Below are 17,786 nucleotides of genomic sequence, written 5' to 3'. Positions count from 1 at the left end.
CAGAATTTCTTGTTGCACATCAGTTTCTTCAGACACAAATGGACTCCTCTGCAAGTGAAACATGGACGACCCAGACACTACTGAAGACTTTCCAAAGTGCCCCGTAAGGAGTGCCAAGCGTAATCACAGCCACGAAGCATGCTTTAACCTTAGGAGCTTCGACAGCAATGAATGAAAATCATCTCTCTACTCTCACCAATGCACTGACCATCCAGAGACAAAGCATGCTTCATGCCTGTAAAGTACAACTCATTCATCTTGCACCTGAAGCAGACCTAACCTATAAGTTTTGTGATGAATGGAAGGAGACAGTGATGAGAAAATTCAGTTCAAGAGAAAGACATCGGTTGCAGCTGTACTGACCTTCAAGAAGGCTGGTAAGTTCATTTTTAAAATATTCTACTATGTTCTTAGTGGATAATGGGACATAATATGAAAAGTATTTTATTAAAATGTTACTGTGCTCATATTAATTATATTGAATAATAATGTAGCTGAGCTGCAGTGCTAATGCATCACTTTTTGTAGATAATAGTTACCAGTTTAGACTATTATCTTGCTGTTCCGAGTCATTTGTCTTGTCATTTGTCAGACAATTTTTATTATTATTATTTACGGCATTGTTTTATTGAAATAAAACAGGTAAAGCTGACATAGTGAATAATCTTTGCGTCTAAGGGAATTGGATTGTTTACAAGAGCGTCTGCTTTTTATGTTCAGTACTGAATAGTCAGTTTAAAGTAAGCATTGTATGTACATTCATTACTTTACAGTAATTTGTGTCTGTTTATTGCAATCTCTGTAAGGGCCTGCTCACTGTATGATTGTATTTGTGTCAGGTACTGTTGCTCAGACACCACGTTGTTGCTAATGTGGTAATAATAATAATTTAAAAGATAAAAAAGAGCTGTTGTAATTCGTGCTGTGTGGATAGTTCATAATAAGAACATAAGAAAGTTTACAAATGAGAGGAGGCCATTCAGCCCATCTTGCTCGTTTGGTTGTTAGTAGCTTATTGACCCCAGAATCTCATCAAGCAGCTTGTTGAAGGATCCCAGGGTGTCAGCTTCAACAACATTACTGGGGAGTTGCTTCCAGACCCTCACAATTCTCTGTGTAAAAAAGTGCCTCCTATTTTCTGTTCTGAATGCCCCTTTATCTAATCTCCATTTGTGACCCCTGGTCCTTGTTTCTTTTTTCAGGTCGAAAAAGTCCCATGGGTCGACATTGTCTATACCTTTTAGAATGTTTTGTTCAACATTTTATTTTCTGTGTGTTAATAAAACACTGAGCGCCACACGTCTCGGTTTCGCCCGCAGTTGCTGTGTGCTGGTTTCATTTCCTGGCCTGACGTCACCCCTACAGCCTGCCTGTTAAGTTTTTGACATTTGACCTTGTGGTGAAACCCCAAAAATAAAAATCTAAACAAATTACCAAGAAAATGTCAAGGTCTTGGCTTTGTATGTGCAAAATTTCAGGAAGGTAATATTTTGGTGTTGCTTTGAACAAATCTAAACCTAACCTGCCCCCCATTTCTAAGAAATCTGAACACTCTTCAGGTAACAAACATTTCACTTCAGTCAGATGACATGAGTAAAGGAATAACACATCACCAGGGAGGAAAAAAGTCTGAACTCCAGTGCTGCTTCTGGGTGACTCAACATATAACCAGGTAAGTGGATTGTATTTAATTTGATAGTTAAATCGTTGTTGCTAGGGTAACTAACCCTGCCTTTAACAATTGTAATTTAAGTTTTGTAAACTGTGCTGGGCTGTGTTGAATCGTGAGGTTGATTAGAATATTGTGTTAAGTATAAGGCCCACACGGTAGTATAAATTGCCAAACAGTGTCTTAGAATGCCAGCCGTTGTAAGCGCCAGCCATCTAAGGGCCACACATCCAAGGGCAGTCTGAGCTGTGGCAGTCCGAGCGAGTACAGGTGGAGCGAGGATCTCTCCCAAATTCCTCCCAATGGCTACTAGAGGCCTCATTCCTACCTTGACACCTAACGTCTGGATCCCCTGGACACAGCGGGCTCACTCGTTCTCCACTCCCAGAATGAACACTGGTAAGTACCTGCTGCACATACCCTTACTTCCCCTACGCTGCCTGCTACTAACTTGAAAATCTCCTTTTTTAAATGTCGCTCTCTGACTAACAAATCTCTGCTTCTCAGTGAACTTACAACCAATACCAATCTTGATCTTCTCTGTCTAGCTGAAATCTGGCACTCTGTAAACGACATGCACTCGCTGCATCTAGCCACCCCAAAGGGCTATTCCCTCTTTGACAAACCTCGCCTCACTGGCCGAGGCGGGGGCAGAGAGATATATCTCTCTCTCTGACCATCACTGCTAATATTAATCTCCCTGCTCCTTCCTCCGCTACTGATACTGTTATCTCCATCCATCCCAAGAATCTGCTGAATCCTGTGAAACTCTCAGAATGTGTCTCTGCATCCCCTCTAACTGGTACTCTCCTGTCCTCAGTTGATGATGCGGTTACTACACCACCCTTACTCATATCATCGACACTGTTGCCCCGCTTACAACCAGAACCGTCATGAAAGATCGACACTGCCCATGGTACACCCTCGAACTTCGACTGCTTAAATCTGCCTGCCGCAAGCTTGAGTGCAAGTGGAGGTCGTCTGGACTAACGGTTCACAGAGAGATCTGGACCGACCATCTCGCGAACTACAAACCCAGTTTACTACTTGACCACCCTGACTCTCCTCCGGTTGCCCCTCCTGCCCCCTCCTCCTTCTCTCCTCTCGCCATTGCTGATGTTTCTGGCTTACTGTTGAAATCAACTACTGTCACATGCCCTCTGGACCTCTGGACCCCTGGCCTACTAACCTCGTCCGTCTCTGTGCTTCTGATATTGCTCACTGCATTATGCACACTCTCAAAATCTGTTTGAATCTCTACAGTACTGAAACTGCTCTGCTCCGGATTGTGAATTATCTCCTGCTCAATGCTGATGCTGGTGCTCCCTCTGTGCTTGTCCTCCTTGACCTAACAGCCGCTTTTGAATCCATAGATAATGGTGTTCTTCTTGACTGCCTTCAGAAGTATGCTGGAATCTCTTTAACCTGTCTCTCCTGGATGTCCTCTTACCTATCTGGATGCATGCAGTCTGTTTTCTATGCTGGAAGCAGTGGTGTCCCCCAAGCATCTGTTCTTGGGCCCCTTCTCTTCAATATCTACATGCTTCCCTTGGGTCACCTCATCCGTCAACACAGCCTAATGTTTCACTCCTATGCTGACGACACCCTCGAAGCCCCTCTGCCATGGTCCGGCTCTCGGCTTACATTCAAGACATCAAGGCTCAGTGTTAAACACTCAGGTGTACTTGGTAATTTGTTAACCAGCTCAGAAGCCATATTCGTATAACATTATCCACCTTGCTATCATTATCAATCGCACGTTTATTGGTTGCTTATCAGTAAGGCTGCGATTTGGTCATGGGTGTCACAGATTCTGTGATTTTAGTAGCGAACATTGAACTTTACCAACTTGAAATTCCACCTTAACCAAAAAAAAAAAAAGAAAAAACGCTGAGAAAGAAGTGTTTGAGGCCATTCTACTCTGTTTGAAATTGAAGACAAGACCTCAAATGGGGAAGAAAAAATGGTCTAAATATAATTAGTGAAGTAGCTGTTGCAGATATTGAGAGATGACTGGAATAAGCAAAAAAAGAAAAACAGGTAGCAAAGCTCTTTCTGTAGCTGCCTTAACCCAACATAAGTAAACACGTTATTCATCAAAGTAAGCAATAATGAAAATATATAAATAGATACAAGTTACACAACTTGTTAATACAATGCATTATTATTTATTTATTATTCTCGCTTCTCGCACGCAACTCCACTGCTCCGCTCACTCCACTGGCTCCCGATCACTGCTCGCATTCAGTTCAAGACTCTTGTACTCGCCTACAGATGCCTTGACCAGACTGCAACCAGCTACCTCCAGACCCTCATCTCTCCCTACACCCCCACTCGACTTCTCCGCTCCTCCTGCACTAGAAGACTGGCTGTACGTCCTCTACGCTCCCCTGCCTCCAGAGCCCGCTCCTTCTCCACCCTCGCCCCGCAGGGGTGGAATGACCTTCCTAAAGATGTCAGGACTGCCAAGTCCCTGACCACCTTCCGGCGCCTCCTCAAGACTCACCTCTTCAGACAGCACCTGTAGAACTCCTCTTTTCCATCTGGACACTTTATCACTCTTCCTTAATGTGCTTTACTTGCACTTATCTGCTCCTTATTTTACTGCATTTAATCCTATGCTTTACAGAGTACTGTACTGTAATCTGCCACAAGTGTTATTCAATCTGTAGTATTTTGCATTTAATCGTATCCTGATGTAACTATCACTGACACTTATCTGCTCCGATATTGAATCGTATTTTGTCATAAACTTGTACTTACTAGAACTGAAGTCATTGTATTTTATCCTGCTCTTAACTGTATTAATACATGTACTGTCATTCTTGAAATGTATTTTTTGTTTACAACTGTAAATCGCCCTGGGTAAGGGCGTCTGCTAAGAAATAAACAATAATAATAATAAATAATAAACTATGAAGAGCTCACCTCCCTGCTGTGTGTAGACAAGGACTGAGGAAGGCTGACTGGTCCCGTTGGAATAAACAGCGAAGACAGACACATTGTAGGAGGTGAAGGGTTTAAAGTTGCCTACACAGAGAAAAGCAGAAGAAACGGTTTAGAAATGCATTCTTATAGCTGTTATTATCAGCAGCAGCATTATCACAGCCCCCCTGTAACAGTTTTTTTTTTTTTTTTTTAATCCATTCTCTCACCTCTTATTTGCAGCAGTACCACCGGTCCCCCTACATCACTAAAAGGAGGTTTTGAAGCTGCAGTCGACCTGCTCCGATTGGTTAAAGCTCACTTTCACTGTACCTGTCAGTAGAGCAATGGTATGATTGATGTCACATCTCGTCCAATGAATCCACGGTCTGCTCAGGCTTAGCCCCACCTCCCTGCTCTGCACCACATACTGCACATACTCAGTGTGTCCAGGGGGCGGAGTCCAGGACACTTTCAGGCTCCGTCCCTCTAAGTTGTTCACCGCAATGACATTGCTGGGGCCCAGGAGACCTGTCAACAGACATTAAGTCACAGGCCTTGTGTTAATTGGATAAATATGTGTGGCACTGTGTGACAAGAGACTCAGTGTGTCTCAATCTCAATGTGTATGTGTGTGAGTGTCTAAGTGTGTCTCAGTATGTGTGTCAGTGTATCTCAGTGTGTCTCAGTGTCTCTCAGTGTGTCTCAGTGTGTCTTAGTGTGTCTTAGTGTGTCATAGTGTGTCTGAGTGTTGCTTAATGTCTCTCAGTGTTTCTTAGTGTCTCTCAGTGTGTCTGTATCTCAGTGTCTCTCAGTGTGTCTTAGTGCGTTTCAGAGTGTTACCCTGACTGCTGAAGTTTACAGTAGCTGGTAGTGTCTTTCCCTCGCCGTTGTACCCCACCACGCTGGCTCTGAAGACTCCGTCTTTAGGGAGAGAATAGATGCAGAGACACTCCTCTCTCAGCCCGTCTGCTCGTTCCCTCGCTCTGGACCACAGAACAGTTTCCCTGGACACGTTTACCAGCTTGCTGACTCCTTCCCTTGCTTCCAACCGCACCTCATAAACCCGAATGCTCCCCTGGGCATTCTCCCGGGACAGCTCCTGGAGAGGGGAGAGTGGGGGTGGATGAACCAAGCATCAACAAGGACCCAATAAAGTTAACAAACCAGCAGAAAAACAACCAAGACGCTGCATTTAGGTCCTTGAAAGTAGTCTTAATAAATGGGGTCTTTTTCGTTTTAAATTTGCAATTTGTGTGTTTTTTCCTTTTGGAAAAGTAAAACGCATTGACAATCTGATGCCGATAACTCCCTCATAAAAGTTTATACTGCACTGTAATTTAGCATTTTTCCCCTGGTTATAACATGTACCACAGTTTATTACGGTTCGCCATGTTTTCTAATATGCTTTACCATACCAGCCTGGGTTTTATAATGCTCATCTACTCTTTACCATGCTTTCATTGTGCTTTATTACACTTTGCTTTTACTGTGGAGAACTTTTATAAGGGCTCTTGCATGTGTGCTAATGCTGTCAGCATTGGTGTGACATTGAAAATCAAACACATCAAACACTTTGTTTAATTGAAGTGTCTTTTCAGTACTAACTCCGTGGTATTTTCACTGCCACCCTGATCACCATGCATCTGAACCTCAGTCTCAGTGCAGACTGCAGCACTCACCTTCCAGTACAGAGTGACATTTCTCTTGTCAAATATGAACCACACATCCAGCATTCCTACTGGAGCTGAGAGCGGGGAAGAGGGAGGGAGAGGGGGGGGGGGGGAGTGGGAGATAGAGAGAGAGATGGTATTGATATTAATTGAAGCCATCAGGTCAAGTCTGTGCCCTCATGAGATGAAAAAGTCTTTGTAATAAAGGAAAATATCTCCAATGGCAATGCAGACAGACAGTGGCAATACACGGGCCTTGCAATGGTTATGTATTACACGAAGGGGCAATGGTAGCACCAAGGCAGCTACAATTGAAAGAGGCTGCCATTGGTAGCACTACAATGGCAGTGCAATATGAAATAATTGTTCTTTATTATATTGAGGGGCAATGGTAGCACAAGTATAGCCGTCAAGCCGAAATAGCTCAGTTGGGAGAGCGTTAGACTGAAGATCTAAAGGTCCCTGGTTCGATCCCGGGTTTCGGCAAACAGCAAGGCGATATTTGTTGGGGCAGCAGTGTGGAGTAGTGGTTAGGGCTCTGGACTCTTGACCGGAGGGTTGTGGGTTCAATCCCCAGTGGGGGACACTGCTGTTGTACCCTTGAGCAAGGTACTTTACCTAGATTGTTCCAGTAAAAACCCAACTGTATAAATGGGTAATTGTATGTGAAATAATGTATAATGTGATACCTTGTAACAATTGTAAGTCGCCCTGGATAAGGGCGTCTGCTAAGAAATAAATAATAATAATAATATAGGTCAGATACAATGGGATGAGGATGCCATTGGTGGAATGGGTCCACAGTATGCTAACTATACCCTTCTCAAATGATCTCCAATGGCAGCGTAGACAGGCAGTGGCACTACAATGGCAATAGTGGTTCTGTATGGTATGGTTCTGCTAGTTAGGAATAAGAAAGTGAAGTAGAGTAGACAAAGTAGCTTCAGCAAATGAGATTGTTCAAAATGAAAGCTGAGATAAGGATTGCTCTCCTCTCCTATCTCAGTCTCTGAAGTGCTGGTGCTGTACTGGGAAGGCGCTGTGTTGCTGATCTCTTACCTGCCTCAGAGCTCTGCACTTTGTAGCTGTGGCTCCACTCACTCCACGGGGAGTCTGTGCCACGCATGCAGCTCACCTGGAACAGGTAGTGGGTGAAAGGTTGCGGGCTGTCCAGCGTGTACTCGACATCACTCACGTCCTCTGGGTTAGCCTGAAATACACACACACACATACAACATACAAATACACAGCAATACAACACACAGCAACACATTGTTATTATGCAATCCATTGGTTGGTCTCAGACTATCAAAACATCCAGGTTCATAAACTCTCCACCGCAGTGCACTCTGTTTAGCCTCCTCCTAAGCACATACAGTCAGCTAACAAAGCACAACACATGCACACACACAATAACAACACACACACACACACACACTCACCTCAGTCCAGTTTCTCACCCCTTCTTCTCTGTAGCGGAGTCGACAATTTATATTTATATCAGAGCTCTTCTCAGTGTCCATATTATTCCACATCACTGTGATCATATCACTGATCACTTCGTGGCTTACAAACCTTGGGGCTTCCAGCTTAACTGCAAAGCACAAGAAGAAGGGCCTGTCAACCACTTACAACACATACAAACCAACACATTCTGCAAAATAATGTCAATACCAAGTTTCATGACAACTGGATAAGCTGTTCACCAGATATTTGGAACAATGTGAAGTGTGACACACATATGTATGACCACCTCCATTATCTCCCCTTCATAGGGTTTCATCCCTGGGGGGGGGGGTTGGAATTACAATCACTCACTGGGGTTTAATTGGGGGGGGGGGGCAGGTATTTTCTTATATTCCCCTCCTTTATCGTTTTTGATATTGGAAATCATTCTGAGTGGCTCTTTTTGCAAATTCTCAAATACTGTGTTGTTTTTCATATGCCCCCCTCTCGACACCACCCACTCGCATTTCTAGCCATTTCTACTACTGCTTCCTACCATGATTAATTTTAATATCCCCGTAATCCTCTCCTCTTGCTCCTCCCTGACACTCCATATCTAACTCCTCTGACCTGATCTCCCTCTCCCCATTCCTCTGCTCCCCTCCACGCTCTCTGGTGCCGTCTGGAATTGTCACTCGGCTTCCAGCAAAGCTGACTTTATCTCTGCCTTTGCCTCTCATCTCTCTCTTGACTTCTAGCTCTCACTGAAACCTGGATCTCCCCTGATAACGCTACCACACTGGCTGCTCTTTCCTCTCTCTATGTCCTGTCCCACTCTCCTTGCCCCTTTGGATGGGGCGGGGGAACAGGACCTCTGCTCTCTCCCTCCCGTTCTTTTCTGCCCCCCCTCCTATCTCCTCTCTCTGTTAGCACCTATGAGATTCACGTTGCTGAAATCACCTCCCCTTGTTGCCTCCTTCTCATTGTTCTTTACCACCCTCCTGGTCCCCTTACTCACTTTCTCCCTCTCCTACTTTCAGCACCTCTACTCTGACAGGCTCCTGTCGCTTCTTCCTCAGCAACATACATAGAATTTGTCCCTTCCTCACCAACTACTGTACGCAACTCCTTCAGGCCCTGGTACTGTCCCGCCTTGACTACTGCAACTCCCTCCTGGCCAGCCTCCCTGCCTCTGCTACCCATCCACTCCAGCTCATCCAAAACTCTGCTGCCCGCCTTGTCTTTTCCCTTCCTCGTTTCTCCCACGCTACAACCGCTGCTCCGCTCCCTCCACTGGCACCCTATCACTGCTTGCATCCAATTCAAAACTCTTGTACTCTCCTATCGCTGTCTCGATCTTTCTGCCCCCTCCTCTCTCCAGACTATTATTTCTCCCTACACCCCCTCTCACTCCCTCCGCTCTTCCGCCACCGACAGATTAACTGTACCCCTCCTCCGCTCCCCCGCTTCCAGAGCCCGCTCCTTCTCCTCCCTTGCCCTTCAGTGGTCAACAACCTACCCACGGATATCAGGACTGCTTAGTCCCTCACACCTTCTGGCGCCTCCTCAAGACACACCTGTTCAGACAGCATCTATAAACCTCATTGTACTTACTATGTGCTCTTAATGGACTTTACTCGTATAAGCAATTATTATTTACTATAAGTTAACTGCTCTAATTGAACTCGCTTCAATGTAATTATTTATTGTATTCTTTACTTTGCTCTTATTTGAAGTTGATCTTATTTTCTACTGATTTTATTGTACTATATAACTGTAATGTGATTTTCTGCGCTGTGATATTTTGTATTGTGATATTTTGTAATGCAAGGAAACCCTGTGTTACTGGGGAGCAGAGTTCTAACCAAGTCATGTTTGTCAAGTCCCAAGTCAAGTCCCAAGTCCCAACAGCCAAGTTTCAAGTCAAGTCTCAAGTCTGGTAATAGCCACCCTGACTGAACTTATGATGATGATGATGATGATGATGCTGATCACTATTATTATTGTAATTCATTTACCTGACGCCTTATCCAAAGCGATTTACAGGATTATTCAAAGTAATTGTCTCCTCATCTGGCATGTCTGTACTCTACAAGTAGCTTCGAAAAAATATCAACTGCCTTATTCAAAACTTACCGTCTCTGAAGCAAATATACAAACAAGTCAGAAATTGAAGATAAATAATTAAATAAAAAATAATAGCAGATGCTTACTTTTAAAGACAACAGTTTCAAATTGCTTGTTTTGAAAGCATCTAGCGGGTAAATATTGTCTTTGGCAGTTTGGCTATTTCTTTGGCTATTTTTCCCGTGAATGTTTTTTTTTTCTTCTATTCCTTTTGATTATGATGTCATCATCAGTACAGGATGTCAATCACCACAATGCTCTGCATACTATACCACGCCCTCCCCCTGGGCATGACTTTGTTCTGGAGCTCAGCATCCAATAAAATGACAAATCACACAAATGCCTACACTTGCATTCAGCAGATCCGGCTGAAGAAAATGGTGAACCCGCCTACTTCTTTCCTCAGGACTGGTTAATATGGGGATTCTTACAGATGACTGACACTCGTATGCATTTGACCGGGGTTCTTGTTTAATTGTAAAATACGGAGAAATAAAACGTTTGTTTTTTTATTATTTATTTCTTAGCAGACACCCTTATCCAGGGCGCCTTACAATTGTTACAAGATATCACATTATTTTTATATATGTGCATCTACTGTGTTTATTGTTTCGGGACTAAACCCCCTGGGTTATACTGCGCAGTACACATTATTTACAGTTGTCAAGTGACTTTGGGATTATAAATAAACACCACTGCACCTGGAATATCGTCGTCTGTCTTTCATTGATCACCGCATCACTCTTACACCTGCGCACTGCAAATCACTTTGCCACAATTACTTACATGTGTTATTTTTTATTTTAAATAAATATGTAGCACTTATGTATGCTTTTGTAATTATATATATATATTGTAAGATAGCGGGTTGTGAGAGACAGCAGGGAGGGGGTTAAAACCTCCCTACGTGAGAAGGCACCTTTTGTTAATTGTTTTATTATTAATGATCATCCGCACCTGGGCGTTATTGGGGAATTAGACCCAGGTGTGGGCAGTTTAAAAGGAGAGCAGGCAGTCTGCTCGAGGCTGCTGAGGGGAAGGAGGCAGACAAGGTGCTCTGCTTCCCAGCAGTCAGAGAGAGTGAGCGAGAGAGTTAAAAAGTAAGTGCGGTACCAAACTGTTGTTTTGTGAGGACGGGGAAATAGCTTAGCTGTCCCGTGTTAGTCAGGGTGTTCCTGGAAGTTGAGTTAGTGCTCCAAGAGGAGCTAGGTGTTTATTTTGTGTGTTTTGATTTGTGTTTATTAAAATTAGCGCGTCAGCGCTGAAAACTCCATTTGGTCTTCATTTCAGTTTTTTATTTTTCTTAAAAATATTTCCCAACATAAAACCAATGTCACCTTACAATAATTGATTTTGAGTTTCAGTGTTTTAAAATAAAATATCAAACAGAACGAAATTTCAATGTACCATTTGTAATTCAGTAATATGAGAGAATTGGTCAGGGGTTTAAATACTTTTGCAAGGCACTGTATATATATATATATATATATATATACATATACACACTGTGTGTGTGTATATATATATATATATATATATATATATATATATATATATATATATATATATATATATAATATAAAGTCTTAAATGTAAGTACAGGTTTTTGGCTGGTTTAGAGCAAGAAGATGAGCAGAGCGAGGGTGCAACACGAGCCGTAATACCAGTGTAGCGTTTGAATTTCTACAGTTGTCAAGTCATTTTCATCAAGTCCCAAGTCAAGTCTCAAGTCAATTTGTTCAAGTCCCAAGTCCCAAAAAAAGTAAATTGAGTCGGACTTGAGTCCAAGTCACCGACTCGAGTCAGCAACTCTGCTGGGTTAAATGAAGGCTCTCAACATACAAGCCATGGCGATCAATAATCAATCAATCAATAGTTTGCAATGAAGAAGGTCAGTGTGTGTACGGTACCTATGGACTCCGAGTTGAAGTTCTTCATTTTGGACTGACTCTTTCCCAGTGCGTTCCTAGCGCTGACCCATACCTTCCCGTTAACATGGCTCACGAAGCTGGACCGCGGGACCATGACAGTGCTGAGACCAGCCGGCACCACTGTGGACCACTCAGTACTGAGAGAGAGAGAGACAGAGAAGACTTGATCCGAACCAGAGCAATACAGGAGCTTCAGAGTAAAACACACTGATACTCACACACACACACACACACACTGCTCTGGGTCTCTACACACCTGTACCTATCCTATACCTGTGAAGGTAGTATTGTAAAAGAATGTTGTTTGTGAAAAGATGTCCTATTCTCATGGAACCATATAAGGGAAATATCAAGGGTGTAACTAGTCACATGCTAGAATATGAGAAACCAAATAGAGATTAAAATTAGTTTGAAACTTCATAGCAAAGGAGGTGGGGGGATAATGCACAGAGGTATTATAACCCATTTGCTTTATACATATAAGGGCAAAAAAACTAGTTAGGAGTATAGGAGTATACTGGCAATGATTGTTTCTGTGTTATCAATAATCAATAGATAATTAATAAACCGTTGATTCGATCATTCTTAATTCACCGTTGTCATGGTCCACCTTATTCATCAATAATAACAAAAAGTATTCACCCCCCTTGGACTTTTCCACATTTTATTGTGTTTCAACATGGAATCAAAATGGATTTAATTAGGAGTTTTTGCCACTGATCAACACAAAAAAATCCATAATGTCAAAGTGAAAAATAAAATCTACAAATTGTTCTAAATTAATTACAAATATAAAACAGAAAAGAATTGATTGCATAAGTATTCATCCCCTTTGCTATGACATACCTAAATAAGCTCTGGTGCAACCAATTGTCTTTAGAAATCACATAATTAGTTAAATGGAGTCCACCTGTGTGCAATTAAGGTGTTTCACATGATTTCAGGTTAAATACACCTGTCTCTGGGAGGTCCCACAGTTGGTTAGTACATTTCCTAACAAAAACTACATCATAAAGACGAAGGAACATTCAAAGCAAATCCGGAATAAGGTTATTTAAAAGTACCAATCAGGGGTAGGATATAAGAACATTTCCAAGGCATTGAATATCCCCGGAGCACAGTAAAGTCCATTATTAAGAAATGGAGAGAATATGGCACAACTGTGAATCTGTCTAGAACAGGCCGTCCTCAAAAACTGAGTATCTGGGCGAGAAGGGCACTAGTCAGGGAGGCCACCAAGAGGCCTATGGCAACTCTAAATGAGTTACAGTCTTCCGGCTGAGCTGGGAGACACTGTGCATACGGCAACAATAGCCCGGGTGCTTCACAAAAAACTGGCCTTTATGGGAGAGTGGCAAAAAGAAAGCCATTGTTGAAAAAAATTCACATCAAATCTCGGCTAGAGTTTGCCAGAAGGCATGTGGGAGACTCTGAGACCAAGTGGAAGAAGATTCTATGGTCTGATGAGACCAAAGTAGAGCTTTTTGGCCTCAACGCTAAGCGCTATGTTTGGCGCTAGCCTAACACCGCACATCATCCTCAGAACACCATCCCTACCGTGAAGCATGGTGGTGGCAGCATCATGCTATGGGGATGCTTCTCTGCGTCAGGGCCTGGAAAGCTTGTGAAGACAGAGGGCAAAATGGATGCAGCAAAGTATAGAGAAATCCTGGAGGAAAACCTGCTGAAGTCTGCAAGAGACCTGGGACTTGGGAGAAGATTCATCTTCCAGCAGGACAATGACCCCAAACATACAGCCAAAGCCACACTGGAGTGGCTTTAAAACAAAAAGGTCAATGCCCTGGAGTGGCCCAGTCAAAGCCCGGACCTCAATCCAATTGAGAATATGTGGAAAGAGTTGAAAATTACTGTTCACCAAAGGTCCCCATCCAACTTGACGGAGCTTGAGCAATTTTGCAAAGAAGAATGGGCAAAAACTGCAGTGTCCAGATGTGCAAAGCTGGTAGAGACTTATCCAAATAGACTCATGGCTGTAATTGCTGCCAAAGGTGCCTCTACCAAATATTGACTCAAGGGGGTGAATACTTATGCAATCAATTATTTTCTGTTTTGTATTTGTAATTAATTTAGAACAATTTGTAGATTTTATTTTTCACTTTGACATTATGGACTTTTTTTGTGTTGATCAGTGGCAAAAACTCCTAATTAAATCCATTTTGATTCCATGTTGTAACACAATAAAATGTGGAAAAGTCCAAGGGGGGTGAATACTTTTGAGAGACACTGTATGTAAGTGAATAATGGATATTGAATCATTTTAATCAATACCACATTCACTGCGCCTGCCCTATACCTGTCCTGTTCTGTTCTGTACATACCTGCCCTTCATGCGCAGGTGAAAGGTGTATTCAGTCCTGAGCAGTGAGTCTGGTCCCAGATGCCAGGAGCAGTTCATTTCTGGGGGCGCCCCTCTCTTTTCTTTCATGATGTGACACTGAGGCTGGGAGGGGGGGGCTGGCGGATCTGAATAAACAAAGACACATTGAAAGTATACACGGTCATGGTTCATTTACATTAGCATGTGCTGTGTGTTTGCACTGTCATTTTTACTTTACCTTTTTATTTAGTAGATAGTAAAAGATTACCCTGGTCATTTTTGCCCTGTAATTTAGCAGTTTTCCCCCCATGCTTTTCCCATGATTGTACTTTGCATTTACCATAGTTTACCTGGTTTGCCATGTTTTTTAATATTCTTTACCATACCTCTCTGTGGTTTACAATGCTTTTCTATGCTTTAGCTGTGCTTTATTACACTTTACTGTGTTTTTACAATGGGACACTTTTTGGGCAGCAGTGTGGAGTAGTGGTTAGGGCTCTGGACTCTGGACCGGAGGGTTGTGGGTTCAATCCCCAGTGGGGGACACTGCTGTTGTACCCTTGAGCAAGGTACTTTACCTAGATTGCTCCAGTAAAAACCCAACTGTATATATGGGTAATTGTATGTAAAATAATGTGATATCTGTATAATGTGAAATAATGTATAATGTGATATCTTGTAACAATTATAAGTCGCCCTGGATAAGGGCGTCTGCTAAGAAATAAATAATAATAATAATAATAAAGGGTGTTTGATTTCATTTTTTGTATTGTACAGTTATAAACAAGTTGTTACGTTTGTAATGGTTCATTAAGAAAGCAAATTACTACACAGAGATGAGTCTCTTAACAGGATTGTCAGGGTGGTCCCAATAAATTAGGCTAGAAACCAATATTCCCTAATGAAATATCAGGCAGGTGAAATAATCGACAGTAATCAATGCATTGAAAACGCTTTAGTATTTAAAAGCAAGAATAAAAAAATATGCCTGCGCATATTATTGCACATAGTAATATAATACACGCTAGCTACACCCCATAATAAGCCATACTCACAACCCCCTGTGATGGTTTGCTGGCAGGAGGGGTTGGTCTCCAGCCCAGGGCAGATGACCTCACAGTGAAGGTGGACCTCTGCTTCCCTAGGGGCGGGCACAGTGAAGGAAAGGCTGCCATTGGTTGTGTTCCTTTGGAGAGAGCTGTACAGTGTGGTCACATTGAGCCCCTCTGTCACCCGCAGTATTCCGGCAGCACAGCTAGGGGGCAGCGTGGGAGAGAACAGCACGCAGGAGCCATTGGTATCGTGGCCCAGCTCAAAGTGAGGATCCCACGTACAGTGTAGGCTCGCGACAGACCCTGGGGGCAAAACAGGTGGGTAGAGGAGCATTGTAAGATTGTGAGGGTACCCTTAGAAAAGTGTCCCAGAGTAAAAGTATAGCAAAGCGTAATAAAGCACAGTGAAAGCATTGCAAAGCACAGAGAGATATGATAAAGCATATTACTAAACATGGCAAACCAGAGTAAATGCATAGTTCAAGCATGTGAAAAGCCTGGGAAAAGTGCAAAATTGCCATGCAAATATACAGTGGTAAACTTTTATAGGGATGTGTAACATCTCAAAAAAACAGCAATTGCATTTAAACTTCTTACCTCTTGGAATTAGAATGTAGACTGCCAGAAATAATGGAATGCACCTTCTCTCCATGGCACATACCCAACACTGTGTGGAGAGGGAGAAGAGAACAACTCAACTTTTGTTTTGTGTGTGGGAATGTGTATGTGTGTTTAACACTCTCTCCATTCCCGCACACACACACACACACACACACACACAATAAAAACCTTAACAGCTGAATAAAAGTGACTACCTCTTACAGTGCAGGCTTCATATAAACATCTCCACCTTTACAAATAGCTTTGTTTTTTTTTTACCTTTTAAAACCCTAAAGTAAAACTTAAGTCAAGTGTAGAAACGTTTTGGCTAGTGCAGGGTTAGAAACTTGCACAAGCCCTACTGCACCAGTCCTGGGGTTCAGAACTTCCCTCAATGAAGTCTATTATTGAAATGATCAGGAGTTTGAGCCATCTGCCCAGCACCCCTGCCAACCTCACGACAAGAGAGCCACTGGGGGTCGAGGAAGATATGGTACTGGCTGATGGACCTTGAGGGAAACTTCCAGGAGGACCTCCCAATGGGAATCCATCTGCTGGCTGTTAGAAATGGGGAGCGATGGGAAGCCTGGAAGCCTGGAAGCCTGGAAGCCTGGAAACACCGCTCAGCGTCCCTCTCAGACATCGCAGCTGTGGTACTCACCTACCTGGGTGCAGATATGGGAGGGATGTTTCTTCTGTCTCAGTGTTTTGTTTTGTTGTCCAAGCTTTTTGTTTGTTTAATATATCTGCACACCAGTGCATTCAACCACAGTAATGTGCATCTGTATAACCTGGTGTGACATCACCATCAGCCAACCTGTTCATACCCCACAACACAATAACTTTTATTGATAATTATGCAATGTATATCTGAAACAATTTGGCATCAAGTGCACCCGGTTGAGGGTCCATCACCTGACTGTCTAGACGAGGCAGGAAACCTCCAAAAGTTCCAAGCAGGTCCCAATGCCACAGGGTAGAGGAAGAGGAAAGAACAGCGTGACAGGAAAGGGACTGGTGAACTACTTGGGCAGCTGGATACCCGCAGTAGACATAAGAGAAGGAGGGATACAGTTGGTGCAGTGTAAACCGCGGGGGCCACTGGACGCCCGCAGTGGAAGTGAGAGATTGAGCAGTGTAAACCGCGGGCCCACTGGACGCCCGCAGTGGAAGTGAGAGATTGAGCAGTGTAAACCGCGGGGGCCACTGGACGCCCGCAGTGGAAGTGAGAGATTGAGCAGTGTAAACCGCGGGGGCCACTGGACGCCCGCAGTGGAAGTGAGAGATTGAGCAGTGTAAACCGCGGGGGCCACTGGACGCCCGCAGTGGAAGTGAGAGATTGAGAGAATCAGGGACAGGATAGTAGCAGTGCAAGAGTACGTGATTTGAGGTGACGTCATTGCGCGAGTGACTGGAACTGGGATGTTCCTGGCCCAGAAAGACAAGGAGAAAACCAACCCATCCTTGCAAGCCGATGAGTCGAATGAAAAGCTCCCAGGGAATTAAAGACTAATCTCACTGCTCAGTGGAGAGGAACCCCCAGTGGTCCCGTCGGAGAGATGGCCCCCACTCTGGGTATACTAAACAATACACTGGGCGAGGAGGAGCCGGAGACTGAAGCGGAGAAGGACGGCGCTGCTCTGGCAACACAGCGAACAGACCATGATGAGCAAATGTGAATTAACCAAACCCTAGAAAGTGGTGAGTTACACCTGCATGGAAATTAGAACCGGAGATCGGGGATTCAGAACCAGGGATTGGGAATTTTTTTTTAACCAGATAAAATAGATTTTCAGTATGAGAGAATTATGATTTTACTTATAGTGTACCTACAGGGAAGAAATCGTGAGAGTATAAAATACATCAATTACATATCTGTTTGCTAGTTTCATTTTTTATAAATTATTACCTCCTAATTGTTCACCACACTCCAGGATAAAGAGGCATTAACCTAGTAACTGATACAGAACATCTATTTGATCTGGTTTTTAAAAATCCCGATCCCCAGTTCTGAATCCACATGGT

General features: G+C 43.3%; 1 protein-coding gene and 1 non-coding gene across 6 annotated transcripts in view; one reads left to right on the top strand and one right to left on the bottom strand.

Moving 5' to 3' along the window:
• LOC117402169 (interleukin-12 receptor subunit beta-2-like) overlaps nucleotides 1-17,786 on the bottom strand; it is a 72,025-nt gene that overhangs the window by 12,147 nt on the left and 42,092 nt on the right. For all 5 annotated transcript variants that reach the window (XM_059007261.1, XM_059007263.1, XM_059007262.1 and 2 more), the window contains 10 exons: nucleotides 15,759-15,828; nucleotides 15,165-15,464; nucleotides 14,111-14,255; nucleotides 11,751-11,908; nucleotides 7,710-7,861; nucleotides 7,327-7,477; nucleotides 6,277-6,341; nucleotides 5,438-5,696; nucleotides 4,928-5,125; nucleotides 4,598-4,699 (listed from right to left, as the gene is read on the bottom strand). In XM_059007261.1, the coding sequence (XP_058863244.1) occupies nucleotides 4,598-4,699; nucleotides 4,928-5,125; nucleotides 5,438-5,696; nucleotides 6,277-6,341; nucleotides 7,327-7,477; nucleotides 7,710-7,861; nucleotides 11,751-11,908; nucleotides 14,111-14,255; nucleotides 15,165-15,464; nucleotides 15,759-15,813 (1,585 nt within the window). In that variant the 5' untranslated portion in view covers nucleotides 15,814-15,828. The remainder of the gene's footprint in view (nucleotides 1-4,597; nucleotides 4,700-4,927; nucleotides 5,126-5,437; nucleotides 5,697-6,276; nucleotides 6,342-7,326; nucleotides 7,478-7,709; nucleotides 7,862-11,750; nucleotides 11,909-14,110; nucleotides 14,256-15,164; nucleotides 15,465-15,758; nucleotides 15,829-17,786) is intronic.
• On the top strand, nucleotides 6,681-6,753 carry trnaf-gaa (transfer RNA phenylalanine (anticodon GAA)). Its single transcript has one exon. It is a non-coding gene; the product is annotated as a tRNA-Phe (tRNA).

The sequence above is a fragment of the Acipenser ruthenus genome, chromosome 34 (assembly GCF_902713425.1).
Source record: "Acipenser ruthenus chromosome 34, fAciRut3.2 maternal haplotype, whole genome shotgun sequence".
NCBI classification, from domain to species: Eukaryota; Metazoa; Chordata; class Actinopteri; order Acipenseriformes; family Acipenseridae; genus Acipenser; species Acipenser ruthenus.
Note: the sequence above shows the minus strand (reverse complement) of the source record. Positions and strands in the feature narration are given on the sequence as shown.